The sequence below is a fragment of the Tauraco erythrolophus genome, chromosome 20 (genome assembly GCF_009769465.1).
Source record: "Tauraco erythrolophus isolate bTauEry1 chromosome 20, bTauEry1.pri, whole genome shotgun sequence".
NCBI lineage: Eukaryota > Metazoa > Chordata > Aves > Musophagiformes > Musophagidae > Tauraco > Tauraco erythrolophus.
This window is the reverse complement of record NC_141484.1, coordinates 1220424-1247809: the sequence shown is the minus strand read 5'-3', so window position 1 is coordinate 1247809 and position 27386 is coordinate 1220424. Positions and strand designations below refer to the sequence as shown.

The 27386-nt window shown below is 61.4% G+C and overlaps 3 protein-coding genes across 5 annotated transcripts in view; 2 read left to right on the top strand and 1 right to left on the bottom strand.

Annotated features, from left to right (window-relative positions):
• SLC38A10 (solute carrier family 38 member 10) overlaps window positions 1–17738 on the top strand; it is a 34080-nt gene extending 16342 nt beyond the window's left edge. Inside the window, exons 10-16 of one of the 2 annotated variants that reach the window (XM_086623903.1) lie at window positions 86–192; window positions 6128–6281; window positions 12561–12734; window positions 13004–13483; window positions 14059–14166; window positions 16053–16232; window positions 16570–17738. In XM_086623903.1, coding sequence (XP_086480029.1) covers window positions 86–192; window positions 6128–6281; window positions 12561–12734; window positions 13004–13483; window positions 14059–14166; window positions 16053–16232; window positions 16570–17738 — 2372 coding nt within the window. Of the gene's footprint in view, window positions 1–85; window positions 193–6127; window positions 6282–12560; window positions 12735–13003; window positions 13484–14058; window positions 14173–16052; window positions 16233–16569 lie in introns of both variants that reach the window. The other variant, XM_086623904.1, reaches the window with a different exon arrangement.
• Window positions 17739–20251: 2513 nt separating this feature from the next.
• NDUFAF8 (NADH:ubiquinone oxidoreductase complex assembly factor 8) lies at window positions 20252–20611 on the bottom strand. Its single transcript, XM_086623929.1, has 3 exons — window positions 20531–20611; window positions 20338–20448; window positions 20252–20272 (listed from the first exon to the last, which is right to left on the bottom strand). Exons 1-3 carry the CDS (start codon window positions 20609–20611, stop codon window positions 20252–20254), a joined length of 213 nt encoding a protein of 70 aa, XP_086480055.1.
• Window positions 20612–21131: 520 nt separating this feature from the next.
• On the top strand, window positions 21132–25882 carry TEPSIN (TEPSIN adaptor related protein complex 4 accessory protein). Of its 2 annotated transcripts, none has more exons than XM_086623909.1 (13): window positions 21132–21173; window positions 21302–21374; window positions 21570–21661; window positions 21798–21891; window positions 22196–22263; window positions 22419–22497; window positions 22908–22979; window positions 23480–23677; window positions 23789–23963; window positions 24265–24378; window positions 24594–24672; window positions 24816–24950; window positions 25236–25882. In XM_086623909.1, exons 1-13 carry the CDS (start codon window positions 21132–21134, stop codon window positions 25725–25727), a joined length of 1713 nt encoding a protein of 570 aa, XP_086480035.1. In that variant the 3' UTR covers window positions 25728–25882. The 2 variants fall into 2 exon arrangements, with proteins under 2 accessions (XP_086480035.1, XP_086480036.1); XM_086623910.1 differs by having other exon boundaries at window positions 24262–24378.
• Window positions 25883–27386: the final 1504 nt, after the last annotated feature.

Genomic DNA, 27386 nt, shown 5'->3' with positions numbered 1-27386 from the left:
GGGGCTCGGACAGCCGCCACGTGCTGCTGCTCTGGCTGTCCTAGAAGAGGGGCCTTTGCTGACTTCTCTTCTCCTTCTTTGCCAGTGGAAACAGTCCTGGGCCTGACAGGTGCTACCATGGGAAGCCTCATTTGTTTTATTTGCCCGGCCCTTATTTACAAGAAGATCCACAAGAATGCACTTTGTTCACAGGTCAGTGCTGATGCCGCTCGACATCCCCCTAAGCCCTCTGCAGAGCCTGGGAGCGTAGTTAATTTGGCTGCAGCAGAGAAACTGCTCAGCACCTCCTCCAGCCTCCCCCTCCAGTCTGCCCAGTACAGGTGGGAGCCGTTCTGGTCGGCCGCTCTGAGCGGCGTCGCTTATGGGCGTGCAGGCAGCAGCCGAGGAGGTGCTGGCCCAGCGCTCGCCCCGCGCTGGAACACCGGCTCTTTTCATCCCTCTGGCAGCAAGTGAAGTATTAATTTAGTGCATAAAGTGCTGCTTCCAGTCCGCCTTCTGGTGGGCTTCAGGTTCTGTATCCGCAGAATGGGAAATCCAGGCAGCCTATAAAACCTTAACGGGCCTTACATCCCAACCTGCCTGGGCTGGGTAAAACAAACACGGTTTCTCAGCGATGCGGTTCTTGCTGCTGACCCTCAGCTTTCTGGTTTCAACCAAAATAATAATAAAAAGGAACACACACATAGAGGTGTTGCTTCAGGAACTGATTTTTTAAAAATTGGGGTCGTTCAGAGGCTGTTAGAACTTTAGCTTTTCCTTTTGCTCCAGTTTGAACTGGCCTCCTCAGGGACTGAAGCAAAGTGGCTCTTTGCTGGGCTCGATCTCTCTGGTTCTACAAATACTTGTACTTTTGTGGGGCTGAAGTTAACATGTTTGGGGTTTTTTCTAACAATAACTTAATCCAATGCTTTTCAGCAGGCCACTGCCCCAGCGTTACCAGTCACGACAGTGCTGGGCTGGGAATAAGGTTTTCGGCAAACTGCGGAGTCAGCAGGGGCAGAGCACGACATTTTTGTGGGTCCTACAGAACTAATGGCTTTTTCTGTGTTTAATGACTTGTGGGTTTGCAAATGTACGTGAAGTTTTTAAGCAAGGCGCATTTTTTTTTCCCCTTTCCCCTTACTTTCTCTGACACAAGGAAATGGTCCAACTTTCCAACTTTAACTCTGAATTCTGACACTTTGGTCCTAACTTCTTTGACTGAAACCCCAAGTGGGAGCCTGAATGCCAGCCTGGATTTTTCAGGGAGACAAAGAGCGCTTTCAAGAATTACTTTCTATTCCGGCCAAGCCAGAACGTTTCTCTGCAGTGCCTCGAAACTGCACTTAGGATGTGCTGAGCTCTTGGACTGGCTGCCCAGAGGCGACTGTCAGCTGCCCGGGGTTGAGCACTGGGGCCCTCACAATGCTTGACCTGAATCGCTGGTCACAAGGCTGGTGAAGATGTTTGTCCTGCAGAAATCTCCACAAAGGAATAAGGGCTTATCGAAAGCATCAGCCCCCAGGTTACCCTGGCATTTCAAGGGGCTGGTAACAAGCTCTCTAGCCTGCTCTTGAATGATCCATCACCTGTCAAGTTTGCATACTTGCTTTGACCGATGCTCTGAAGCGCTGCAGCAAGGGCACACTTGCCTTCAGGAACACGCTAGGCTATGGAGCACCTCCCTGCCTCCACTCCGGAGCCAAATTCTGAGCCCACCCTTTCCTCATTCCTCCAGGTCTTCTGCAGAGATTCATTTATTCTTTCCCCGAAGCTCTGTCTTTGGTCTCCTCCTTCATTCCTGCTTTTTCTTTGATCAGGCGCTCCACTCCATCAAAACATGCTCCTGTGAAAAGCGGCAGTCAAGGGGGAGAAGGAGCCAGCCCTGGGCATAGCTGCCCTTCCCTGCTTTTCCCTGTCTAAACACTGTACACACACGTTCTCCCTCCGTCCATCATCTCCAACTTTCTTCCGAAGCAGCAGACCTCAACGCCAGCTCTGACGCTTCCTTGAATCATCTTGACTCTTGCGGTGCTGCTGAGATCTGGCCGCTTTTGTCGGCCACCTCTGGCATCCAGCAGAGTCCCGCGTCGGGCAGCTTCTGGGGCTGGTGAGACACGAGGTTTGGGTTTACCAAGCTGGGAAGATGGTGCAAAGCGAGGCTTTACGTGTTCCCGTAAGGGTGCCGGGCCGTGTCCTGCTGCCCTCCGGCAGCCCGGCGCGGGGCACGGAGCGAGGTTTGGCAGGGTGCTGCTGAAGGTCGCGTTGAGGTCTGTAAACAGGGCGTTCAGCTTCCAGCAGGAAGGTGTTGGCTTCCTGGTGTTGACACAAGGCTGTCCGAGAGGCCCCTCCTAGGGCGGCCGGAGGTGCTGTTGTCCCGGTTGGGGAAGAGGAGCTGCGGAGAGGCTGCTGGAGGCCAGGAAATGACCCCTGGGTCTCGCTCCTGTGCGGATGGAAAAGAGATTCCCCTCTGCCCTCCCCTGGCAGCGCGGCGGCCGGCACACCTTCGCCGCAGGCGCTTTCGGTCAGGACAGCCCTTCGAGCAGCGCGGCGTCTCCGTCGGAGAAACCCGGCGCTGACCGGGGCTCTGCATTCCTTCGCCATGACTCTGTCCCTCCAAACGCTCCGTGTCCAAACCAGCACGGGTTGGAGCATGTCGTCACTCTGCACAAATGCAGCTTTTTTTGCTCCCCGCTGATGGCTCAGGCGTGGTTCGAGGAGATGATCTGAGCTGATGACACTTCTGTACTAAGTTCTAGTTGTCTTCTGGGAGGAAGGACGGCCGAGGGAAAGCGACCAGCAGAGGAAACGGCCGCGTAAACTTCCTCTCCTGAATTCCCGTCCGTGCTCGGAGAGCTGCTCTCGGGAGACAGGCCCTTGCCTTGCTGACCTGCCGGTTGGAAGAGGCTGCAGCCAGAGGGGTTGGCACGTCCTCTCGCCGCGTCCGCGTTGAGAGGTGCTTCTGGAGAAGGGTCTCTGCTCTCAGCGGGTTTGCCTTTCAGCGGTGTGGGGGTGATCCTTCCTGCGGGACCGCCTGCTGGCTTCGAACTGCTCTGCAGCATTGTCCCTCTCCTTGGAGTCTCCTTCTCTGGAGATGTTCCAAACCCGCCTGGCTGTGTTCTTGTGTGATCTGATCTAGGTGGTCCTGCTCCGGCAGGGGGATTGGACTAGATGATCCTTTGAGGTCCCTTCTTAATCCCTCACATTCTGGGATTCTGGGATTCATTGCTCCGGGTTCTCAGCTCTTTGTCTGGATGCTTTGGGGGTAGGTGGCTCCTCTGCCTGTGTTTGGTTCTTCAAGCCACCAAGTCCTTGCACCCCACGTTCCTCTTCCTTCGATTGCGAGATCAGCCTCGGTGGTCCCTTGAGTACACACTGCCTGGTTTTCCATGTCATAAGTATCTCCGTGGGATTAAGCCGAACTGTGGACCTCTTTATTCTGGTCTCCAGTTGCTTATGGGGTAGGTGAGGGGTGGCTACTGTTTCATGGGCAGCCCAGCCCCTGCAGTGCCACGTGTGCCCGTACCCACTGCTCTGGGAAGCTCACAGATGAACTCTGAACCATCAAAGAGGTTTGAATCCAAGGCATTCGAGTGTGTGGTTCCCCACTGAGATAAGAAACAACACAAATCCTTTTAACACGTTTAGTGTTTTCAGCCGTTTCCTACAGTTCCCTTCTCTCCCACGTTGCTACTAGTTCCTGTGGCACCAGAATAGATCCTCTTTGTGGCAACGCTCTTCCTCTCTGCTGTTGTTTCTGGAAGGTGCCAGAACAGCCTTCCAGTAGCAAAGTGCATTTCTGCCGGGGTTGTAGATCGTGCGATGGGGGGAAGCGGACGAGCTCGCAGCAGTGGCAGGGACCTGCTGACTCCGCGTCTGGCCCGAGCGGGATGGCAGGATATCTGCTCTTTGTGCGCCACACGGCAAGGCGGGGAGCAGATTCCACTTCTGTTTCCTTTGCAACGTCTCTAAGGTCCGGCCTCTGCCCCCTGGCCACGCTGCCCGTCCTTCGTCCCGAGCTGTCTCACATCCCGCCAGCCTTTTCCTTCTGCAGGCGTCTGTCTGTCTGCAGGGGTGGGTTGGGAATGGGGTCTCCGGGGCCCGAGGCACTGACGGCCCTGGCCCACGTTTCTGGGCGATCTCCCGCAGCGTGGAGGAGGGGAGGAAAGCCTTGGCCTCTCCTCCCTGCCCCGGGGATGCCAATGTTTTAGCTGCTTCTTTCAGTTTCACTTCTCCCCTTTATTTTCGGTTTTCTCCCTCCAGCAGCTCCCAGTTGTAGCGATGGTCCCCTGTTCCTGGTGTTTCTCATGCTGAAGTAGCATCCTTTTGTTTTGCTTTTTGCAAACTGGGATGTAAATGCTGCAGGAGGAGGATTCCGGGGGAAGAGGACGAGTCCCGTGGGATGCGGTCCTCTCGTGAGCTGGTATCACAGCCCAAGCCAGAACCACCAGTGCTCTGGGTGTTTCACCCACCTCTCTGTGTGGTTCCTACGGGACAGCAGCAGGATCGTGCCCCAGAGCAGGAGGTTTTCTCTGCAGACAGACATTTATACGGTTGGCTCATGAAACATGCCTAGCGAGTTGTTCTCGTCGGACGCGTGGTGGAAAAAGGGATGTCCTCTCCCTGGCAGCCGCAGTCAGCACGTAGGGAGCAGGGCTGGGGCTGGGAACTGGCAGAGAGCAGAGGGGGAGCAGCGGCACGCTGCCTGCAAGCTCTGGGCATCACCAGGGCGGCCGTGAGGAGCAAACAGAAGATGCAGTTTGCAGAATTGCCCCGGATCCTCCGCTGCCGTCTGCGGAGCTGCAGAAATAAGCCGGATCTCTGGCATTTCAGAGAGCAGAGTGTACTTAAGAAAAAGAAAAAAAAAAGGTGAGGGGGGAATTGCTGCATCATAAATACCAATTTGCTGCAAACTTTCAGCTTCCCAGCGTTGCAGAGGTGGTTTCTGTTCTGTGTGTGGTGGTTCCTGTTGCTTTCATGGTCTGTTGTGACAAGGGAGTTTGTGGGGAGACCGTTCCTAGCGGGGGGTGCCGCTTCTTTGCCCGCTCCCTTCAGCCCAAACTCTGGCAGACTTTCTCCTGCCAGTCATCCAGTGCCGTTGACGCGTTGACATGCAAACCGGGTTCCTCGAGAAGGCCCTTCCTGTGGCAATTGCAATGATTAACTAGGTAAAAATAATATATTAGAGTTTAATTAACCCCCCCCAGCCAGTGTTGTCAGCCAGCAGTCCATCCGCTCGGCTCTGCGCTGGGACCGCTCTCGTCTGGAGGAGCTGGCAGGCGTTGGGCAGCCCTGACACCGGGCACGGCAGATGCTGCTGCCGCGCGTCGTCTCGCTTCTCCTTCTCGAGTTACCCCGTGAATTGCCAGCGCTCCCAGAGATTTTTTTTTTTTTTTTTTTTGTGCAGTCAAAGGCAGAGAGTGTTTTATTCTTTCTTACGGCTCACGTGGAATTAGATCCTTTTAGATCAATTTATGTAGAAATAAATGTTCTTTTTGGTGGTGGTCACTTTCTCCTTTTTGGGTTAGAGAAATTCGTGGAGCCCTTCCCTCCACAGCATCCAGATTGTGTCTTTCTAGTTTTATTCTATTTGGTCTCAGGTTTCTGGAAATCAGTGAGGATTCTTGTCAGCTGCTTGAGCACTGGCCACCAGGACTCATGTGTGGACATCTTAATCTTGCTCTCAAAAATCAGAATTTTTAAGGGCTCCCTAGAAACCTTTCTGGGCTGTAGACAGGTCGGGCACCTCTGTTCTCAGCCAGACCTGATTTCATGGTGTTGCTGGAAATACCAGAGAATGAGTCTTTGCAGCTGGACTCTTGTCTGCCACATGCATTTTTCTGTCCTTACATCCTGTCCACTTGCCTTTGAGCCCTCCTGGTGCAGGAGTCGCCTTTTCAACAGCTTCCAGCATCAGAAACTCTCGTTCTTACATCTCTACATCCAAACACGAACCTCAGCCAAGAGCTTCTGTTTTTTCTTTTTTTTTTTTTCCTCTTAAATTTCTCTCCTCTTCTCTCCCTCTTATTGATATGTGTAATTGCACTGAGCTTTGAATTGTTTGGAGACACTGTTTGCGTGAAGAATGCCGTACGGAGCGGCCCCGTTTGTTTTGCTGTGCTAACTGAAGCTCTGGCATGTTGTGCAGATTATCCTGTGGATCGGCCTGGGAATACTGGTGATCAGTACATATACCACCTTGTCTGCAACGGAGGATGCCCCTGTGAAGACAGAAGTGGTGGGCTTGGAGCACCTGGATGGAGAGGAGACCAGAATTGACCAGGATTCAGTCAAAATCCCAGGTATGTGTCTGCTTGAGTTGTGATTCTCAGCCCTGCTCCCAGCTTCACCTCTTTAAAAAAAAAAAAAAAAAAAAAGTATTTTTTTAAAATAAGTGTAGTGGAAGCAGGGTCTTTTCCAGGCAGCTCCGTGCACCTTCACAGCATCCTGGGGGTTTTTCCCAAGAAAGGCTGCAGTTTTGCCTGGTGTGCGCTCCAGGGGTACCTTGTGGGAGCTGTTCTTTCGGGAAGGGAAAGGAGAGGTGGGGTGCAGGGGCTGGGGTCCCCTGTAAGGACCGTTCAGGGTAATGAAAGCAGCTCTGTGAGCGCAGCGCAGCGCCGGCTCCGCGCTGGCCACCTGTAGGGGGGTGCCAGTGGCCAAACAGGGCTGCTTTCACCATCGCTGCCAGCGCATTGTCCGCCGTTCCAATAACGAGCCATTCATCGCGCTCCAAGGTATGTAAATTTATGGGCGCTGACTTTTTTTGGTTGTGAGGGTATAAATTTGGGTTTGGTTCCCGCTCTGACAAAGCCCGTGATTATGCCTCAGCTTTGTTTACTGGTTCACGTTATTTATTATTTGTTTACTGTGGCCGTTGATGGAATTACGGCCGATCCCTCCCTTCCCCAGCTGCAGGCTTGCCTCGCAAGGCCATCGCTAGCAGGTGTCGCCTGACCCCGCGCTGCCCCTCATCTCTGGCTGCGTCCTGTTCCTTTATTTTATGTTTGTTTGGTTCTGCTCGTGCTGGTGGGTTGTTTTTTTTTTTGGTGTGTGGTTTTTTTTTTGCGTTCTTCGGAGGGCCTTGAAATATCCTCGCAGAGATTGAGAACGGAAGCGAGAAAGGGGCTTGTCTCTTCGGGAGATTATCCTCCCTCCCGGTTGTTGGCTCTTTTCCTGCTGAGCAGCTTTGAGTGTCTCCGAGACACCGGTGCTGCCGCCGATAACATTCACTCCCGGGTTGCTCCGTCCCTGGCAGCGATGGGGTTTTATGCGTTGGTGCTCGCGGTTCACCCGAGGCACACGTGCCTTCTCAGGCCCTGGCTTGCCCGTGAACTCGGAGCAAAAGATGCTCTCGATGCCATAATGGAGCACACTCAGCAGGGCTGGGAGGAGGGATGCGATTGAATTCTTCCGTCTTGGTTAATTTTGGAGCAGTAATGGCCAAAGAACAGCTGCTCGTTTCAGGAGGAGTCGCTAATGACACGTGTTCTTGTGACTGGGAAAATAAAAAAAGTCCCATAAAAGATGGTGTCCGCTGGAGTTTGCTAAATCTCTTCTCCACTTCTTCTCCGCGTGAACCGGGGCGGCAGAGCAGGACGCCTGCGGCTAATCATCGCGTGGCACAGCGACTCGTCGGTCGCCCTGCCGTACCCACCGCATGTGCCCGCAGCTCATCGGGCTTATTGCCTGGCACTTGCTGCTGGATTAAATAATCCTACCTGGGAGGAAGGCTGCTTTAGTGCTGTTGGTTCGTAAACTTCCCGGGGAGGAGCCGTGCAGCTCCCAACGCGCTGGTGAGCGTCTGCCCAGGGAGAGCTCAGCTGCCCTCCGAGTCCAGCGTGGTCCCTTTTGTAGCCAGGGGGCTGCTGGCTCTTCCCTGGGGAGCAGAGTCTGGCCTGGGCGCTCCATCCCCTGGGAGGAGGAAGAGGGATGGCCCAGGGGGGGAGACGGAGCTGGGCAGAGGAAGGGGGACAAGGACCTCGCTGGGTCGAGGGGAGGTGGCGGGTGGACGCCGGGCTGCCCCGGGAGAGCCGCTGCCGCGAACCGCCCCGCGCCTTGGATCCGTGCCTCCCTGAGCCTCGGCAGGATGTCGGCTTGACTAGCAATGAGAGGCGTTAAATGGTGCCCTTCTTCCCACCTCCGCGGCTCCCCCCTCATCCTCTCCCAGCTTGTTTTGCAGAGGCAGGAGCCTGCAGCCTGGAAAACACTGCAGCAGCTGCATCCTGTCATTCAGGGGGCGCGCAGGATGCGGGCTGCCCCGCAGCACCTGGGTGCCCTCGTCGGGCACATCTGCTTCGTATTCCTCGCGCGGGGCTTCGGCAGAAACACACGGCTCCTCCTTGGGCACCGGTGGTGGGTGCTCGGCCCCTTCCCCGGGCGCAGGGTGCCTCCGTGCCCCTTCCTCGTGCCCCCCAGCCCGGAGCTGCCTGGCTGAGGCAGACCTGGGGGCTGCACGGGGCCGTTTCCCAGCGCTGCCTTCACCGTCTGACTTTGGCCTTTCAGCATGTGCGAGGAGTTTTATTGGCCTCTTTGATGTTGCCGAGACCAAACTGTACAGACTTTCATTAAAACCCTGCCCCGTGGACCCCGGGATTATGAATATTAGAACATTGCCCTTTTATGTGAGCACGTATTGACCAGCAAACTCCGACTGGTGTTTTTACTAACGACACCCAAGTGCCCATTACAGCCCCTGCCTGTGTTGCGTGAGGTTTACTGTCAGCAGCTCTTCGGGAAAGGTATAAAACCCCTTTCAGAAACGTTCCGCCGCTCCGTGCCGCGTGCGCGTGTGTTAAAAGGTTGCTAAGCTGCCTGTGAAAGCTCATGAAGGCAATTATCCATTTAAAAAAAAAAAAAAAAAGCTAATTAGGCAATTTCTCTCTGTATTTGAAAGCACCCTAGAGGGTCTCATGGGGTGGATTAAGATTTTGTAATATTTTTCAGCTCCTTACTTGATCGTTGCTGCTTCATTTTCTTTTCTCCGGCGTTGTGCAATATCGGGTAACAAAGACCCGATTCACGCTCCTTGTGCAAGAGCGCCCTTTCCCCGAGAGCCCGCGTGCTGGGGACCCTTCTCCGTCCGTCCATCCGTCCTACTGGACGTGCTGGTCAGTGCTACAGGGACTGGGGTGAAATCGGGGTCTGCGTTTGGCTTCTCCGGGCGCGATGCCGAGGGCTCCTCCATCCCTGTGCTGCATCTGCGTGTTGGCCCCCGAAGGAGAGACCTGCCCGGCCGCGGGCTGCGTCCCCGCCGGCGTTACTGGCCAGAGCAGCCCCAACACGTGCGAGCCGTGGATTATGCACAGCTCCTCGGAGCTGCAGGAACAGCTTGGCTCCGCTGCGGCTCTCCCCGGTGCTTTGTGCGAGCGAGCTTTTAATAGTGCCTGTGACACAGAAAAGGAGCCTCTTGTAATTTGGGTTCGTTTTTTTCTGCTGCTGCGCCAGGAGACAACTGTGAACTAATTTCAGTGATGCCATTCGATAACCTTGTGAAATCTGTAGCCGTTTTGGGGCGGGGGGGGTGGCTCCTGGAGGCACAGCTGGGCCCGGGGGGCTGCGCGGGGCTCCCCGGGGAGGGCTGGTCACTGCCCGGCTCGGGGCGGGGGGGGTGAGGCTGCTCGGCACATTCGAGGGCAGTGGTTTGCCCCCATCCCTCTGGCCTGCCTCTTCCTCGTTTTCCTTGGCGTGAGCTCGAGGATCTCGCTCCATTTCACTGCGCCGAAGCAATTCAGGTGAGCCCGGAGCTGGATGGCCACGAGCAGGTCCTGAACCCCGTGTCCCTCGTCAGCCCTCGGACGATGCTCCGGGCATCGCTCAGCAGCAGGGTGAGAGTGGAGCCCCCCGAGCTCCCTGTGCTGTTCCCAGACCCTCCCAGTGCCTTTACTGGATCACCTTGGCTCAGGGGGAGCGCGGCGGGGCCGTCTCGCTGTCTCTGCCGACAGCAGGGTGTGCGGACGCGGCGTTTGGCTCCGGCCGTCGCTGCGGTGGACGAGAGCGATAGGAAAACCATGTGAGGAGGGATTTAATGCCTTTCTGGGACCATTGCTACTATCCGAAGCAGGAGCGGAGGGGGAAGGGAAGCTTTTAGGTTGCTAATCATGAAATTTTATTGCAGCCTGGAGAGGCTGTTGGCAAACCACAACACACACACGCACGCACGCACAAATCGGTCGCAGAAAGCCCCGGCTTCCCTGCGCCGCCCGGCGAGCGCGGGAGAGGAGCTGCCGAGGAGCACGGCGAGCCGGGGGGGGGCACCCCCTGGGCAGAGCCAAACCCTCCTGGTGCTGCCCGGTGCCCATTGCTGTAAGCCAAAAAGCTTTCACAGCATCTCAGCCCTCGCCCGTGAGGTCCAGCGCCGCTCGTAAAACACGAAGGGGCGCAGCGTTGCTGGGACGCTCTCCGCAGGGACCTGGAGGGCGGCGGGGCAGCCGGAGCGATTATTGCACATCCTGAGCAAAAATCCTGCTCTGCAAACCACACATAGCCCCGTACAGATTTCCCTGCAGCATGAGAGGTCGTTAACTCACGCCCTGATGATGAACTTAATTTTGTTTCCTGCTGAGCAAATGACGGCTTAGAGGCAGCTTTGTCTTATTATGGTGTGGAGACTTTTATTTTTGTTTGTGTTTTGGTCGTTTCGTGCATTGTTTGCAGAACGCCTAACGTGTGCCTGCTTCTTGATTTATGATCCACGTTTTTTTTCGGCAGCGGGGCCTCCGGTCGGGTCCCGGACCCGCGGCGGGTTTCACCTGCCGCAGGGTCCTCCGGCCAAGCCCTGCCATGCTCCTGGGGGGGCACTTGTGGGTTTAACTCCTCCGTTTCCCGCTTGCACGGAGAGCTTCCCCCTCTCCTTCCTTTTTGTTTCCCCTCCCGAACACCATCTCGCTGCCTCGGGTCGTCGCTCCCTTCGCCGTGGGAACGGCTCTGCCCGCGCTGCGATTCTCTGGATCCTCCGCTTTCAGCCGCGCCGCGCTCTCCTGCGAAGGCAGCCATCTCCCGGCTTCATGAACCAATTAACGAGAAACTTTTCCTCCAATAGAGTAAATAACTTTTTGCTGCGAGGCCAGAATTTAGCTGGGAACATCCGCAGCCGTGCCGAGCGCTCCCCTCGGCGGCCTCAGCCTCCTGCTTCCCAGGGCCCCCGTCCAGGGCTGGGCACTGGTTCCTGCAGCCCGTTTTTTCCTGAAAGAAGGAGTGTCCTGCCGTGACTTGCTGAACCCTGGGAAGTCCCTCAATGGAGAGTGGGACCCTTGGGTACTAGACTTGAATTTCTCAGAAAATCCGAGTCCGTTTCCCCTCCCACCGTCATTCCCAAACCAAAGAAGCTTGGAACGCCGGCCAGCCCCAGCGCACGTCCCTTCGACTGGGTGCGGAGCTCTGGGCCAGAGAGTCCAGGTTTCTGGAAAGGCGCTGGCTCCTTCTGGCACGGATCCCTCTGGGCCAGGATTTTGTACTTATTTTGTTGGTTTTTTTTTTTCTTTTTTTTTTCTCCCCCCATCTTGGGTAAGGCCCACGCAGCTGAAATTGTGGCAATCTCTGCTTTCCCATGAGTTCATCTTGTAATAAATCGCACCAGCCCTGCGGAGGGGGAGGAGAAAATTGAAAGATGTTTATAGAATTAATTCCCCAAAGGAAATCGCATAGGGGAGGGTAAAGGGGGGGAAGAGTTGAGAATTTTTTTTTTTTGTTACAGAAGATAGATTTTTTTTTTTTGTTGTTATTATTTTTTTCAGAGTTTGTTGGATGGAAAAAAATCTGCAGAACAACTTCAGTGCTGGGAAACAATTAGATTTCCTCCTCTGCTGCTCTTCTAAGGAAGAGTTCACTCCCTTTTCGTGCTGTGTGGGTTGTCTCCTGCCACCCTGGGGTGGGAAGGACCGTTCCCATCCCATGGGACGTGCCAAAAACTCCACGTGGTTACTCCAGCACTGAACCCAGTAACTGGTTTGACTGGGATGCGTCTCCCAGAAATATCCTGTCTCTTTGAGGGAGAGATGGAGGGATTCCCCCATCTCCCTTGGGAGTTTCCCCTAATGCCTAATGTTAAATCTCAGTCCTCAAACCTTGGTGCCTCCTGCGGGGTCACCCAGCTTTCCTCCCTCCCTCCCACCCGTCTTCCTTGCGCCGTTTGAAGGGCTGAGGAACCGCTCGTGTGCAAAAAGGAGGAAAAAAAAAAAAATTATCGGGCTTTTTGAGCTACTTTGCAGTGGGTGGGAGCAGGAGGGCGATGGTGGGGGGCTGCGGCTGGACCCCTCCTGGGTTTCTCCCGGTGCTCGGGGGTCCGGCGCAGGGAGCCGGGGGGATGCTACCATCTGGCGGCGTGGGCTGGCAGCGGCAGCCGGCGCTGTGCCTGCCTGCCTGGCCTGGGCTTCCGCGCTGGCAGCTCCATACAAAGCCACTGTAGGGAAAACAGACAGGCGACCCCAGAACAAAAGCCTCAGCCCCTCCGTACCAGCGCTGGGGGGAAAGTAGCTGCTGGGCTTGCGCTGGTGAAAGGGGGCTGCCGCGGACAAAGCCATTGCCTTGGTCCTGCCGGCGCAGCCGTGCGGAACCGGGTGCCATTAACTGCCGTGCATTTGCAGAGCAGAACCCGGCGGCAGAGGAGGCGGAGGATGACCGCGATAAACCGAAGCTGCTGGATGAGAAGGAGGAGATGGAGCAGCCGCAAATCAAGGTGCCCATGGAGGTACCCAAGAGAGAGGAGAAGGAGGGAGGAAAGCCGGAGGAGAAAGTGCAGCTTGACCGACCCGATCAAGGTAAGGAGGAAGCTGGGGGAAGGGTGGCGGCTTCGGAGCTGGGAGGTGTGCGTTAGAGGACTATTTCCCATAAAGATCCTGGTCTCTCCTTGTGGACTGAAGGTTTTTTAGTCTTTGATGCTCTCGAGGCTCGTGAGGAACGCAGCCTCCCGATGAGAAGGGCAGGGCTGAGAAGGAGCAGCAGGTAGCTGGGTGCTGGGTGTGCTGCGAACCTGCTGCTTTCTCCCACCGGTCTGGAGCCCCCTGACCCTGCCTGTCACCCACCCTAGGGATTGCCCTGCCCGTGGGGGAAGCGCACCGCCACGAGCCACCCGTCCCGCACGACGAAGTGGTCGTGGACATGGGGCGAGAGCGGGAGGAGTCCGACGAGAACAAGCTGGTGCCCGGAGGAGCCAGCGATCGTCTGCTTAAGCCTGCGCTGGAGGAACCAGCTGTGCCCAGTCCCCAGAAAGAGGCACTTGGCCCAAAACGAGGGAAGGAAGCGATTGCTGAGCACCAGCCACGGGGAGGGACTGACGAGCCCGCTAAGAATCCGAAGGACGTCCTGGAGGTGATGGTGCCGGAGGATGGCAGGCCGCCACTCAAAGAGCTGGAGCCAGGCAAACAAGTGCCGGAAGCCAAGGCGCGAGCTGCTGTGCCGGACGGGGAGAGGAAAGCTGAGGCTGCAGGTGACAGGGAGAAATCAAAGCTCCTGCTCCCCAGGAAGGCAGAGGAGGCTGCGAAGTCCGTGGAGAAGGAAGCCGACCCTGGTAAGCTCCCTCCGCGGTGGCTTGTCTGAACAAACTCTCCTTTTGACCTCTAATCCCCGCTGGAGACTGGGCAATTTGGTTATTCCTACCTACTTCCCAGTGTTTCCTTTTAATTTCATGAGATTAGCACGTGAGCGTGCACGGCCCCTTCGGCAGCTGTTGGGGAAAGGAGGAATCTGGTGGCTTTGACAGCCACTGTAATGTCTGTCAGACAGTTGTTTGCCAGCCTACTAAATGTCAGGTGCCGTGCTGTTCCCGTGCGTCTCCGAACTCACTGGGGACACGGAGCCGGGAGATCTTGACAGGTAACACATTGCTAAGTGCCCGTCTAAAAGCTCGTTAGGACCGTTCTTGCATTTTAATTGGCCGAGGTAGTTAGCGCTGGCGCGCTGCCACGAGTCTAGAAGATTGTGAAATATTTTTTTTTTTTATTACTTCCCGTGCAGTCATCGGGTTGAACGTAAACGGTGCCGGCTCAGGCAGGGAGGGACGACGCGATGTAGAGTCGTTTTAGGGAACATCTGCTGCCGGAGTGTCCTTCCTGACAGCAGAGGTGTCCGTGTGTTGGTCTGCAGGGGAAAAGCAGGAGCTGCCCCTCCCGGACAGAGCAGATCAGCCGGAGCCGAGGGAGAGCCGAAACATCGAGGAGAAGCAACAGGAGAACATGGAGAGCAAGCTGGAGGGTGAGTGTGCGTCCCCGGGGTGCGTGGCGAGGGGAAGGTGCTGAGCTCTTCCCGGGAGCCGGGGCTGCGCTGGCAGGATTTCTCCCTGCGGGAGGACGGTGCCAGCCAGCGCTGTTCCCGGCTCTCGCCAGCACATAGCTTTGGGATGGAGTCACCTCCGCCACGGCAGCAACTGGCGCCTGTCTCCAGCGGGCTGACGCCTGCGGCATAGGCTGGATGCTCGGTGCAGGCTGGACGTTCAATGGGTGGCACAACCCCCAGCAGGGCTCCCCGAGGACGCTGGCACCCGGGCCCGGCCACTCCCCGGCTTTGGTGGCTCCAGCACAGGCGGTGCTGCCCCGGCAAGAGCGCGGCTGGAGTGAAACCATCTGGGGGAGCCGGCAGCTCGGTGGGGAGGTGGGTGGGCATCGCCCTGCAGCCTGGCAGCGTGGGGCAGACGCAGGCTTTAGTGCCTGGGGAGACCTGGGCACGTAGGTGTGCCGGGGAGTGGTGGCAAAGCCCCGTTGGCTCCTTCCACGGACCGTCGGTGCCGGTACCCTGCGGTGTGCCCTTCCTCGGGCTGAGCTCGCTGCCTTCGCCATCTGCCTTGCGAGGCAGGTTGGACCCCAGCCCTGTGCTGGGGTCCCAGGGCGCTGCGCCTGCATCCTGGTCTGCAGGTGATGGGCGTTCGGTCCGATGAGTGCAGGCAGCGAGCGGGCTCCGCTCCTGGGGAGCGTGTCGCCCTCCTCTCTGTTTGGAGGCTACAGCTTGGGTTTCCGATTCGTTTCGTTCCGTTCTCCGTTGCAATGGGACTTGAAAAACCGGGCGTAAAAAGCCAGCGGTGGGTAAGGAGTGTGAGGACTCTTCATGCTTCAAGGCAGGACGAGAGGGAATGGCCTCAAGTTACGCCAGGGGAAATTTAGGTTAGATATTGGGAAAAATTTCTTTCCAGAGAGGGTTGTGAAGTATTGGAACAGGCTGCCCAGGGAGGTGGCGGAGTCCCCATCCCTGAAGGTGTTTAAAAACCGTGTGGATTTGGTGTTGAGGAACATGTTTTCCTGCCATGGGCCAGGCTAGACATTCATGTGGCTGAGCCAGGAGAAGAGACACCAGTGGCTTCTTGTCACTCTGGCTATAACCCAGGACTTGCCCTCTGAAAAGACCCAGCTCAGCATCTGTAGCTCATGTGTCGGGTCGATGTTTCCGTGTTGGTTTGTCGCACCACGTGGGTAGTTTCCCTCCGAGGGCAGCTCCCAGCACTGCACCTTAGCTGTTCCAGTTCCTCCTGAGACCACATTTGCTCTGTGTGGGCTTCTCAGGCTCGATTTAGCGGGGCTGAAGTCTTTGCAGCGCGCTCAAAGAGATGGGCCGTGTTCGAGAAGCCTGGCTGGTGCAGAGAGCTGAGCTGCAGCAGCACTGGCGCTTCCCCCGGCACCGCAGGCAGCTTTAAAAGCAGCTTGTCTCGCTCGGGCAGCCGAGTCCCTGGCTCTCGACCGACTTCTGCCAGTCCTGTCCTCTTCCAGCTCCTGTGCCAAGCAGCTGCTGGGACCCCAGCAGACCTGCTCCCCTGTACCTCTCCTTCACGGCACTTCTCCCTCAGCAGTTAAGGAAAGCTTGGTTTTGATCCCTCCACCGGAATCTTCTTGGGAGGGCAGCATCCTGTGTTAATGACCAGCCAGTCTGGGCTTTTGGCTGCCATCCTCCGTGGAGGTGTGCCGGAGCGGTGCCGCTGGCAGCAGAGCTGTGCTGCGTCTGTCCCTCCCTCCTGGCGAGCGGGCAGGGTTTGCAGAGTGGGACCTTCCTGCTGGGGAAAGCCCCTGCAGCCCCTCCAGCGCTGAGAGAGGATTAGTGAGGGGTTTGGGTCATGGATTTATTTTTTTTCTTCTTTCTTTTTTGCCCTTTTCTAGAAGCGGAGCAGGCGAAACTGCTTGATCACGCTGTGCTGCTGCAGGTGATCAAAGAACAGCAGGTACAGCAGAAGCAGCTACTTGACCAGCAAGCAAAACTGCTGGCTGTCATTGAAGAGCAGCACAAGGAGATCCACCAGCAAAGGCAGGAGGAGGGAGGAGAGGAGAAGCCGAAGCAAGGTAAGGACGTGGCGGAAGAGCGTGACCCCTCCGTGGGCTGATCACGGCTCAAAGCAGCTTTAGAAGCGGACTGGGAGAGATCCGAGTCCCTTGGGCACACGGCAGGGTCCGCTCCGCAGAGCCATGTCTGTGCCTCACCCTGGCCTCCGAGGTGGGGATCCCCGGCCCCTGATCGCAGGGATCACTCCCTGCCCCACGGCTCTCCTTATCTCCCACCTGGCTGTCGGTGGTGTGATCTCCTCTCCTGTCCCCTGTTGTGCAGAACGTGGTGGTGGGAGAAGGGGATCTGTCACTCGTCGTCAGAAACAGCTTTTACGTGTCGGTTTTTGTTCTGCAGCGGAAACGCAGCCGGAGCCCGCCGTGCCCCTCGCCAAGAGCAGGGAGGACGAGGCCCTCGGAGCTCAGCAAGAGGTTGCTGCGAAGCTGCTCAGCAAAGAGCTGCTGGAGCACCCTGCGCAGGGCCCGGGCAGGCAGCCCGCCGACCCCGCGGAGCAGCGCAGGGGGACCGCAGGAAAGCTGGAAGAGGCTGGGCACAGGCGTGAGATTCCTGGGGCTCCTCCCAAGGTGCCGCTACAGGAGAATGAGAGAGCTGTTAAAAACCCTGCGGAGAACTGGGATCCCCTTCACGGGGATGCCCAGCACATTCCAGCGGCCAGAAACCACCTAGAAAAGAAGCCCTTGGCGGAGGATTTGGGAGGAGATCGCGAAGCCAAAGCTGGAAGAGACGTCCACGAGAAGAAAAATTCCCTGAAAGCTGTGGAAGTAGCTACAGCTCCCATCCAAAGAGAACAGCTGGGGGCTGCCAAAGTTCAGGGAGTAGCAGGAAAGAGTCTGGAAAGAGACTCGGGAATAGACCTGAAAGCCAAAGCACTGAGTCAGGTGGAGCCCAAAGACCTGGCAGTTGTGCTGGACTCCTCCAGTAACAGGAACGTGGCAGAGAGCGAGCAGCACCTACGGGAGCACCGGAGAGGCGCGGGTGCCGAGGGAGCCGAGGGCGCTGGCGGGCGGCCGCAGGGCTCGCAGAGGGACCTGGCGGGCAGAGGGGAGGGCAAGGAGGAAGCTCCTCGGGCGAAGGTGGTGGACGTGGCCCAGGAGCCGCAGGGAGGTGTGCGGAGCAAGCAGAGGCACGGGGATGGGGGCATCGCAGACGATGCTGGGAAGAAGCCAGGCCCTGAGAACGCTCCTGCCCAAACGCCGGAGAAAGGAGCAGCTGCCCAGGGGGACCAGAAGCTGGACCACGATGTCAAACCGAACCGGGACCTGAAACTGCAGGCGGACCTGGACCTCCGCCGGAGGAGACGGGACCTGCTGCCTCCCGAGGAGGAGGAGGAGGAGGCTGCACAGGGGGCGGGGGTCTTCATTGGCCTGAACCCCCTTCCAGATGTGAAAGTGAACGACCTCCGGAGCGCTCTGGAGACACGATTGCACCAAGTTGCCGAGGGGGCTCAGCAGGTGGTCCGCAGCCGGCAGATCAAGCAGATGACGCCGGCGGACGGCAGCGTGTGAGCGGGGTGGTCGCGCTCGGTGGGTGGCTGCGGGTGTTGGCCACAGGCACGAGGCTGAGGAGCTCCGTGGGGAAGGCTCACATTAACCAGCTGGTTTTTTGGCTGCTGTTGCTCGGGCGGGGGTTGGTCTAAGCCAGCAGCACTTCGCTTGATCCCATGGGATCTCCTTGGACCCTCGAGCACCATCCGGGGAACCGTGAGCATCCCAAGGCTCTGCTGCGGTCGCACCTCCCTGCGTGGGCCTGCAGGTGGCTGAGGAGATGGCAACCATGAAAGATCCTCTGGCTTTCAGAGGTTGCCATCTGCCTCGGCTCCCTGCCAGGCCAGCTTCCGAGGACCTTGTCCGACATCTCGTTCGTACCGAATCGCCTTCTCCATCCGGCTCTCGACTCCCCTTTCAGAACCGAGGTCCGTGATCCCCCTGCCTGCTCCGAAAGGCTTCCCAGGTGCCCGCCCTGGCTTCCTTCGCCCAGGCTGCGCGGGGCATCTGGGGCTGCGGGAGGAGGGGAAGCCGGGCTCGCACATCTCCGGGCAAGGCTTTGCTCTGGAGCAGCATCAGAGCATGAGCTGAGGACCAGCATCACCAACTCCTTTGGTGTTCCTCTTGGAATGGGAGCCGTTAGTCTTGCATGTTTAGGAGATAGTTGTGGTTTAGGAGCCTAGTTTGGTAGAAACGCTGCCTTAAACGGGCACAACTGCTGCTGTTGTGCCGCCTCTACTCCCAGGGATTCCGTCGGTTGGCCGCACGCTAGCAATAACGCGGAGCTTTGCTCTCGCCGCCCTCCCCGGACACTCAGCTCCCAGCCGTGCTGTCAGGCTTGACTTCTCCTGTCCCAAGTGCATTATGAAGCTCAACCTGGGGGCTGCAGACCTCCCCCCCCAGCTCGATTTTTCTGCAAGAGGCAACTAATTTGGGAACAAAAGACGTGGCTTCAAAGGGTGGATGGGGGGTTGGCTCCAGCACACCTACCTCTGCTCTCTGGAACACGGCGGAGCGTTCGTTTTGTGCGTTCTCCCCAGCTCCCCTCCGTGCTGCGTTTCACATCCATGGATGTCAGTACTCCGCCCCTGGAAATGCATTTTTTGGGCAAGGAAGGGAAGAGCTTCCATGAGAGCCCTGGTTCGTTTCAAGCTCCCAGACAGTGATTCATCCCTCTGTTTTTTGGAGGTTTTTTTGGTTTTTTTACATCCTGACTTGCGAATGTAAGAAACTGAATCCCAAAGCGCTCACTAGAACGGCTGACATTTCCCAGCCTGGAGTCTACAGACCTCATCACTGTGGTGGTTTTTATATCCGTGTATCAAAGTGTCTTTGGCAAACTGGCCTTGCCGAGTTCGCGTCCGACGGGACCTCGTGGGTGGTTATCGGACACATGGGGCTGTCCCCCGGTTCTCTGCTCTAGTTCCTGCCTGGACCGTGAGCCTGTTGCTTGAAGGATGTCATCTTAATTTCTCATTAAAATGGCACAGAGCCGCAGGGCAACAGCCGTGGACCCCGGCGGGCTTCTTCAGGACAACCATCCCTGCCGCTTCCCGGTGGCTGCCATGGCCTTAACCCTCAGGATTCCCCCGTAGTCCAAGTGAGCTTCCCCGTTATGCTGCACAAGCACAAGCACCGTGCCAGGAGCCCGGAGCCGCTCCGCAGCCGGCCCGTGTCCGCGCCCATCGGGGCAGGGACAGCAGCGGGTGCTGGAGGGAGTCTGCAGGGGGGAGCCAGGTCCAGGCTATGTCCCCTGTGGCACCACCCAGCCTTTCCAAAGCCTTTCCAAAGCAGAGGGAGACGGAGTGGGAGCTGGATCTGCCCCTTCTTGCCCGCTGCTGCCCGCCAGGTGCGGCCTGGGCAGTGAGGGCAGGGCGAGGGCAGGCTCCTGCGCCACGGGGCCGGACCTGCCTGTGTCCGTGACGTGTGTTTGTTGGATTCGATGCTCCAGGACCAAAGATGCTCCCGCCATTCCACAGCAGCTGGGAACGGTGTGGGCTGGGAGCCGGCAGGAGCTGCGTGGCCTCTGCCTGCCCGGGACTGCGCGTTTTGGGACTGAGTGCTTGGCGGGAGAGAGCGGAGGGGAGGCTGAGCTGATCAATAAAATAAGCTGAAGCATTTTGATCCGGATTCTCATTTTTATTAATTAAAAAAAAAAAGAGATCAGTTCACCTTGCTCAGCCACGGGGTCGCGGCTGCTCTGCTTGACGTGTCGCCGGAGGAAAAGAGGATTTTGGGCTTTCTCCGGGATTTGCTGCCCTCGGACCCAGCCTTGGGGCGGGAAACGCCTCGTTTGCCGTTCGGGAGCAGCGGAGCCCGGTGGCGACGGTGCTGCCGTCCCGCACCCGCCCCTGCCTCCAGCAGCCCCGGAGCCCGGCGGTGACCGCGGCGCCGGTGCCGCCGGGCGGTGGCGGGGGGGGGAGCTCCGGGGGCTGCTCGGCGATGGAAGCTCAAACCGTGTCGGCTCCGAGAGGGTTTATTTTCCTGCAGCGTCTCCAGCCCGGTGCGCGGGCCGGGGGCCGCCGGCGCCGCCGTCACTTCGGCGTCGCCTTCGCCTGCAAAGAGCCGCGGTTCAGCGCGGGCCGGGGCGCCGCTCCCGCCCGCCGGCCCCGGTACGCACCGCCCGGGCGAAGCAGTCCTGCAGCGCGCGGAACTCCTCCAGGCAAACGTCCCGCCGCAGCTCCGCCGGCCCCGCCGCCGCCGCCGCCACGCACCGGCCGTAGGCGGCCGCCTGCGGGAACGACAGGGAACCGGGGCTCGCCGCGCTCCCCCCGCCCATCCCCTGCCATCCCGCTCCCGGTCCCCGCCCGCACCTGCTCCCCGCAGCCCGCCAGCAGCGCGGGGAAGCGCCGCAGCCGCGCCCGCGCCCGCAGCCACACGCCCCGGCCCGACATCGCCGCCGCCGCCGCCTCCTCACGGCCCCGGCGTCGCCATGGCGGGACTGCGGCGATTGGCCGCCCGCACCGCCCATCAAAGAGCCGGGCCCTGGTATTGGGGGGCCGGCGGACGGCCGCCCCCTCGTGCTTGTCGATAGGTGAATCGGGACGCCTATCAAAGCGCGGTGGGTCTCTGATTGGGTGGCGGCGGAAGGGCGTCCCCTCGGCCTATCGCGGGTTGGCCGGATTGGCCTGCTGGAGACGTGGATTGGTCGCACGCGGCTGCGGAGCCCCTAGTGATTGGTCGCTCGTCGCGGGCAGCTCTGATTGGCGGAGGTGCCGGATGTTTACTTCCTATTTCCCGCCCTTTTGCCGCCGGCGTCAGTCTCGAGGGTCACTTCCGCCCGGAGCTCCGCCCTTCCTCGCCTATGACTGGCCGAGCAGCAGCACCTCGTGCTCTCATTGGTGCGAGGCCCCTTCCGGGGGGCGGAGCCGCGAGGCCGCTCTCGGGCCGGGCAGGGCCGGTGCTGGCAGTGTCATGGCGGTGCCGCTGCGAGACCGGTTGAGTTTCCTGAGCCGGGTACGGGCCGGGCGGGGAGGGGAGGGGGCGAGGGGCTGCCCGGGGCCGTGACGTTGCTTCCCCCCCCCCCGTGATGTCACGGCGGTGACGTGGGTCGCCCCTCGCTCTCACCGCGCCTCCTCCCGCAGCTGCCGCTGCTGCTGCGCGGGACGGCGGACGACGGCGCCGCGTGCCCCGGGCACGTGCTGGAGGAGATCGCCGGTATCCTTCGGCGGGGGGGGGGATCGGGGGGGGGGGGGGGAGGAACCGGGGGGGACGGCGGAGGGCCCCGGGGGGGGGGGGCGGGACACCGGGGAACCGGGGTGGGCGGCAGGGGGCCCCGGGGGGAGCGGGGCGGGGGGGGGTGGCGCTGCCCCCGGTGCCCCCGAGCAGCACGGACCCTGAGCGCCGCCGCAGAGCTGTCCCGCGAGTCGCCGGGCCGCAGCCAGTGCCTGCTGGAGTACCTGCTGCGGCGGCTGCAGAGCCGCTCCGGCCGCGTCAAGCTGAAGGTGGGTCGGGGGCGGCTGCCGCGGGGCTCCCCCCCCCCCCGCCGCGGAGGGGCCCCCGGGGCCGGGCTGGCACCGCTGGGGGTGGGCACCGCGGCGGAGCCCGGGGGCTGTCTCAGTCTCGGAGCTTCGCCCGCAGGTGCTGAAGATCCTCCTGCACACGTGCGCCCGGGGCTCCCCCCAGTTCGTGCTACAGCTGCAGCGGAACGCGGGCTTCGTGCGGGAGGCAGCAGGTACCGGGGTGAGGGGGGGAGCGGGGATGGAGAGTGGGATGAGAGTGGGGAGCTGGGATGCAGAGCGGGATGGGGACGGGGGAGCTGGGATGCAGAGCGGGATGGGGACGGGGGAGCTGGGATGGAGAGCAGGATGAGGACGGGGAGCTGGGATGGAAAGCAGGGGGCAGCCCTGCGCATGCCGGAGAGCCCAGCCTGGCTGTGGGGGGAGCCCGGGGCAGCTCCTGCCCGCAGGGTGCTGCGCTATCCTGCCCCGTGCTGGGGAGCCAGGAGCCCCTCAGCCTCCCTGCCCTCCGCCTTGCAGTGTTCTCTGGGCCCCCAGACCCGCTCCACGGAAACAGCTTGAACCAGAAGGTCCGGACAGCGGCGCAGGTGAGTGCCAGCCCTCTTCTCCCCGTGCCAGGCAGCCTGCCCAGGCCGTGCCTGGAGCAGCAGGGCAGCTCTGCCTCCCAGACCCTGTCTTGGGGCCCGGCCGGGGTGCTTGGTGCTCCCCAGCTCTCGGCCCACACCCACGTCTCTCCGGGCAGGACTTGGCCAGTGTTCTTTTTTTGGATGCGCCGCTCCCGCAGCCCGCCGTGCCGCCTGCCCCTCCTCTGCCTCCCGCAGGTAAGCGTGGGCCCCTCACAGCCCACCCGCCTCCCGTGGGCCACACTGGCAGCACTGGTCTGGCCCCTCCAGCTGGAGCTGTGGGTGCACAGAGGGCCCCGGCCAGGGAAGCTGCTGGGGTGAGGGCAGGGTGCTGCAGGCCCCAGTGATGGGTGCCTGGGTGCTTCCTCTGTCCCACCGTGGGCCCTGGCACTGCTTGCTGGGGGATGTCCCACAGCCGTGGCCAGAGCTGCTGCAGGGTGCTGTGTCAGAGGGAGAAGCGTCCCTGGGGGAGCAGGGGGACGCTGCCCTCGTCCCAGCTCCTCCCAGCTGCCCCGGGCACTCCCCATGCTTGCGAGGGGCAGGAGCAGCAGTGGGGGGTGACCCCGGGCACCTGCATTCCGTCTGAACGTGCCCTGTGCCTCCCCCAGGCATGGGCTCCAGCCCCAGTCCCAGCGGCTCCTTGCAAGGATTTGGCTTCAGCAGCGAGAAGAGCGGCTCTGGTAAGTCCTGGCTGTGCCCACGCCTGGTGCCCCCTCACCCTGCGTGTCCTGCCAGGGGTTAGACCCGGCTCCCCGCCTTCGGAGGCATAACCTGGTTGCCGGCTCTCGGCAAGCGTTCCCGGCTGGCTCGGAGCCCCTTCATGCTGCGCCCCCTGCTTTGTGCAGCTCTCCCCTTCCCCGAGCCGTCCAACGGGCGCTGGGGATGGCGGCGTGGCCGTGGCACTGGTGGTGGGAGGCTGCACCGGGTCCTTCCCTGCTGGGAGGTGTGACAGGGACGTGGGAGGCCGGCTTGTGCCCCGTGGCCTGTCCCAGAAGCTCCCGGGTGTTCCTCGCCCCCCTTGCCCAGCCAGAAGCCCCTCACAGCCCGGCGGTGCCTGGAGCCCGGCTCCTCACTGCGGGCAGGTCCCCACTGCCCCCTTGTGACACTCTGCGAGGCAGTGGGTGCGTGGGGGCCGGGGTGGGCTCCCTGGGAAGCCCCTGACGCCCTGGCCTCTGCCCAGCTTCCACGGGGGAAGCCCTGCTCAGCACCATCCAGCGAGCGGCCGAAGCGGTGGCCCAGGCTGTGCTCCCGTCCCCGGAGGGGCCCCGGCATCGCCGCGGGGAGCTCCCCGAGGACACCTACCAGCCCGTGAGAGCCCCCTCTCCCGCCAGGAGCCCTGTGAAGCCACCAGCAGCCACCACAGCGCACAGCACCCGAGGTAGGTGACCCCTGCTGCAGGGCTGGGGCAGCCCCCAGGTCCTGGGGGTGGTCCCCACGAGGGACTGGGGCTGGTTTGGGGGTCAGCAACTCACTGCTGCCGTCCCCGCAGTGAGCCACCAGCCGGGGCTGGCCGGGGGAGGCTGGGAGGAGGCGGACAGCGGGCACAGCTCCCAGGACTCCTCGCAGGGGAACAGCGCGTTGAGCCGCACGTCGGATTCCTGCAGCAAGTCGGGCAGTGACAGCCACTCCGGGGCCAGCCGGGAGCTGACCCACACGGCCGAGAGGTGCGAACGGGGCCGCGGGGAGCTCCCCTTGCCCTGGAACCGTCTGAGATGCTTCCCTCGTCCCCAGGAACAGTTCCCTTGTTTTCCACACTGTTAATCCGAAGTCCCCTGGCACTGCTGGCTGGATTCCTCCTGGGATGTTTGGCCTCCCAGCCTGGGCAGCCCATGGGTGGGCAGAGCCACAGGCAGGGGAGCTGCTGGAGGGGGACTCTGCCCGCTGGAGGGTGGTGGGGTCTGTGCTGGGGTCTCCAGGAGGGAGCCGGGCTGGCCCCTGTCCCCACCGAGGCATCTCCCCCAGCAGGGTGGACGCCGACAGCCTGGGCGACTGCGTGCGGGAGGTGAGCCTGGTGTCAGCGCTGACCCGCGGTGCCAGAGTCTTCCTCACCAGGGAGGAAGCACAGCACTTCGTCAAGGAGTAAGTGTCCGAGGCGGACGCTCCCCGGGACTGTGGTTGCTGCAGGGCTGGGCAGGGGGTGCTGTGGGGGCTTTGAGGGGCAGCCCGAGCCCTTCTTGCTCCCCCGCCTGCCTTGGCCCGGACCTCTGGGGCTGAAATGCTGCCAGGCAGGAGGGCTGCCCGTGCCCGGCCAGCTCTGGGGGCTCGGGGTGCTGTAACCGCTGCCCCTTCGCCAGGTGCGGGCTGCTCAACTGCGAGGTGGTGCTGGAGCTGCTCAGCCGCGCGCTGGAGGACCCCGGGGACTGCGTCCGCATGGTGAGCGCGGGGCAGTGCCCGTTGGCGTGTGCCCGCGGCACTGCCCGCCCTGGGTGGAGGGGTGAGGGAAGGGAAGGAGCTGAGCCAAGCCGGGGCGTTGCGGGGTCTGCCCGCCGGGCTCAGCTGCGCTCTCCTGCCCGCAGAGGTCCATGTGTGCCATCTCCTCCCTTGCGTGCTCCGATCTGCTCTCCCTGGAGCAGATCTCCACTGGGACGCGGCAGCGCTTGCAGCAGCTCAGCCAGGGCAGCCCCGGCCCTGTCGCCAACCGAGCAACAAAGGTGACTCCTGGCATGTCCCCGTGCTCTCTCCTGGGGCGGGGGGCTCCCGGGAACTGGCCTGCCCGTCCTCAGGGACGCCCAGCTCTTGCGAGGGGTTCCGTGCATGTCCCAGAGGGGAGGGAATCATCCGCCTCCCCCGGGAGTGGGGAGCCTGGTCCCCAGGAGACAAGGCTGAGCCCTGGGACGGGGCACCGGGGCTGATCCCCACCACTGGGAAAAGGTCCTGGTGCCGATGCCCCTCCCCGACGCTGCTCTCACCCTCTCTCCGTCCCTTTCTCCTCCCAGATCCTGCGGCAGTTCGAGGCTCTCTGCCGCGGCCAGCCCTCCCCGAAGGGCACGTGCCCGGACTCGGACCCCTCCGCCCTCGCCGTGGGCTCAGCCCCGTGTGCCCGGGACCTGCTGACGGACATCCCGCCCCTGGCAGGCGAGAGCATCCTCACCCCCCTGAGCGCAGCCCCCCTGCCTGTGGCCACGCCGGCCCCCGGCGAGGACCAAGGGGTGGAAGCGGAGACCCACGGGCAGCCCGGTGCCACGGCGCCAGCCTGTCCGTGTGAGCAGGAGGTAGCGAGCAGGCTAGCAGGGGACACGGCAGATGCCACTGTGCCCTCCCCCAGCCTGTCCCTCTTCGCTGGCATGGAGCTGGTGGCCCGTCCTGCCGCTGTGCTCTGCCCGGGCTCTCCGCTGGCAGAGCCGTGGACGCTGCCGCAGCCAGAGGACAGGCAGACGGGCACAGAGGGCAGTCAGCAGCCGTCAGCCTTCGCCTTTCTCAACATGTAGCTGCTGTCAGGCTCCCGGGGGGCTGCGGGGGCTTCGCCCTCCCTCCCTGCGGGGCCTGCCATGCCATGGCCCCCCGGGGGCTCCTCTGCGGGCGGCCAGCTGCGCCCACATGGGCAGGGGTGAGGACGGGGGCCAAACCCCTGGCTTCCCCTGCGGCATCCGACTGCTCCGTGCCCCATCCCACAGGGACAAGGGAAGGGGGCTGCCGGGGGGACACGGGGTGTGAAATGGCCACGGGTGCCAAGGCTTTGGTAATGTTACGGCTTTTTTTGCCAGAAGTACCCAGTTTGCCGGGGCCAGTGGCAGGACGTGGCTGCTGGCACCCCCCCCTCTTGGCCAGGGTGTGAGGGGTGCGGGGGAGATGGGGGTTTAGGGACACCTCGACACGGCCATGGGGGCTCCTGGGTGCCCCCCTGCCTCCAGCCCCCCCTGCTATGGGGCTGGACAGGGAGAAGGTGCTGTCCCAGTGGGGCCCACCAATAAACCCCACGTTTGGGTCTGGGAACTTGTGGCGTCTTCTTGTGCCCTTGCTGGAGCCCCACAGCTCCCCCCCCCCCCGCCCCACAGCTCCCCCCCCCTGCCCCACAGCTCCCCCCCCCCTGCCCCACAGCTCCTCCCCCCCTGCCCCACAGCTTCCCCCCCCTGCCCCACAGCTCCCCCCCCCGCCCCACAGCTCCTCCCCCCCGCCCCACAGCTCCCCCCAGCCCCGGCGGGGCAAGCCCCGCCCCTCTCCCCGCCCTCCTCAACAAGCCCCGCCCCCTCCCCGTAAGCCCCGCCCCTCTCCCCGCCCAATCAATCTCTCCTTCCCCGGCTCCGCCCATCTCCCCGCCCTCCCCTTCCCATTGGCAGCCGCCACCCCTCGCCCCGCCCAACGGCCGAGGCGGGGCGGGGCGCGCGGAGGCGGTAGGCTGCGCGCGAGCGGGCATGGCGGGGTGGGGGGGGGGCGGGCGGCGAGCAACGACCCCCGGGGCTCGGCGAGGGCAGCGCCAGGGCCTCGGGTGAGGCCGGGGGCCGAGGCCGGGGCTGACGCGCCCCGGCCTCGCCCTCGGTGCGGTCCCCGCTGGGCTTGAGACTGGGGGGTCTGGGGCGTGAGACTGGGGGGGTTCTGGGGCTTGAAACTGGGGGGCCTGGGGCTTGAGACTGGGGGGGACTGGGGTTTGAGACTGGGGGGGCCTGGGGCTTGAGACTGGGAGCCCTGGGGCTTTAGACCTGGGAGGCCTGGGGAGACTGGGCCTTGGGAGCCTGGGGGCATTGGCGACTCGAGCCGGGGTGTTCCGGGGCCGGACTCTGGTCCTGAGCCATTGTCCTGGTGCCAGCCCGGCGTTTCCGGCCCGAGCCGTTGGTTTCGGCGTTGTCGGACACGTTGCCGAGGTCGCCAAGGGGGGGTGAAACAGGAGCTGCTGGGGGAAGGTGGTTTGGGGGCGATTTGGGGAGCAGTACGGAAAGGGATGAAGTGGCATCGTGGTGCTGTTTGGCTGCGGGCAGCACTGGCACTGGGCTCTGGGGGCCATGGTGGGACGGGGTGTAAAGGCCTAAAGCAGGGAGCGGGCCGCCTCCTGAGCTGGGAGTGGGGCTCAGCTCTCCCTGTGCCCGCGGAGAGGGCACAGCCGCTTCTGGACAGCTGCTTGGCAGAGGTGGGCAGCGCCTGGGGGGGAAGGA

What these genes read in the sequence shown, in the direction of transcription:
- NDUFAF8 (XM_086623929.1), bottom strand. Translation starts at nt 20,611, where the DNA reads ATGTCGGGCCGGGGCGTGTGGCTGCGGGCGCGGGCGCGGCTGCGGCGC. An exon ending in TGGCGGGCTGCGGGGAGCAG is followed by an intron (nt 20,449 to 20,530) that starts GTGCGGGCGGGG and finishes TCGTTCCCGCAG; the next exon opens with GCGGCCGCCTACGGCCGGTG. An exon ending in AGGACTGCTTCGCCCGGGCG is followed by an intron (nt 20,273 to 20,337) that starts GTGCGTACCGGG and finishes GGCTCTTTGCAG; the next exon opens with GCGAAGGCGACGCCGAAGTG.
- TEPSIN (XM_086623910.1), top strand. Translation starts at nt 21,132, where the DNA reads ATGGCGGTGCCGCTGCGAGACCGGTTGAGTTTCCTGAGCCGG. An exon ending in CCGGCCGCGTCAAGCTGAAG is followed by an intron (nt 21,662 to 21,797) that starts GTGGGTCGGGGG and finishes CTTCGCCCGCAG; the next exon opens with GTGCTGAAGATCCTCCTGCA. An exon ending in GCACAGCACTTCGTCAAGGA is followed by an intron (nt 24,379 to 24,593) that starts GTAAGTGTCCGA and finishes CCCCTTCGCCAG; the next exon opens with GTGCGGGCTGCTCAACTGCG.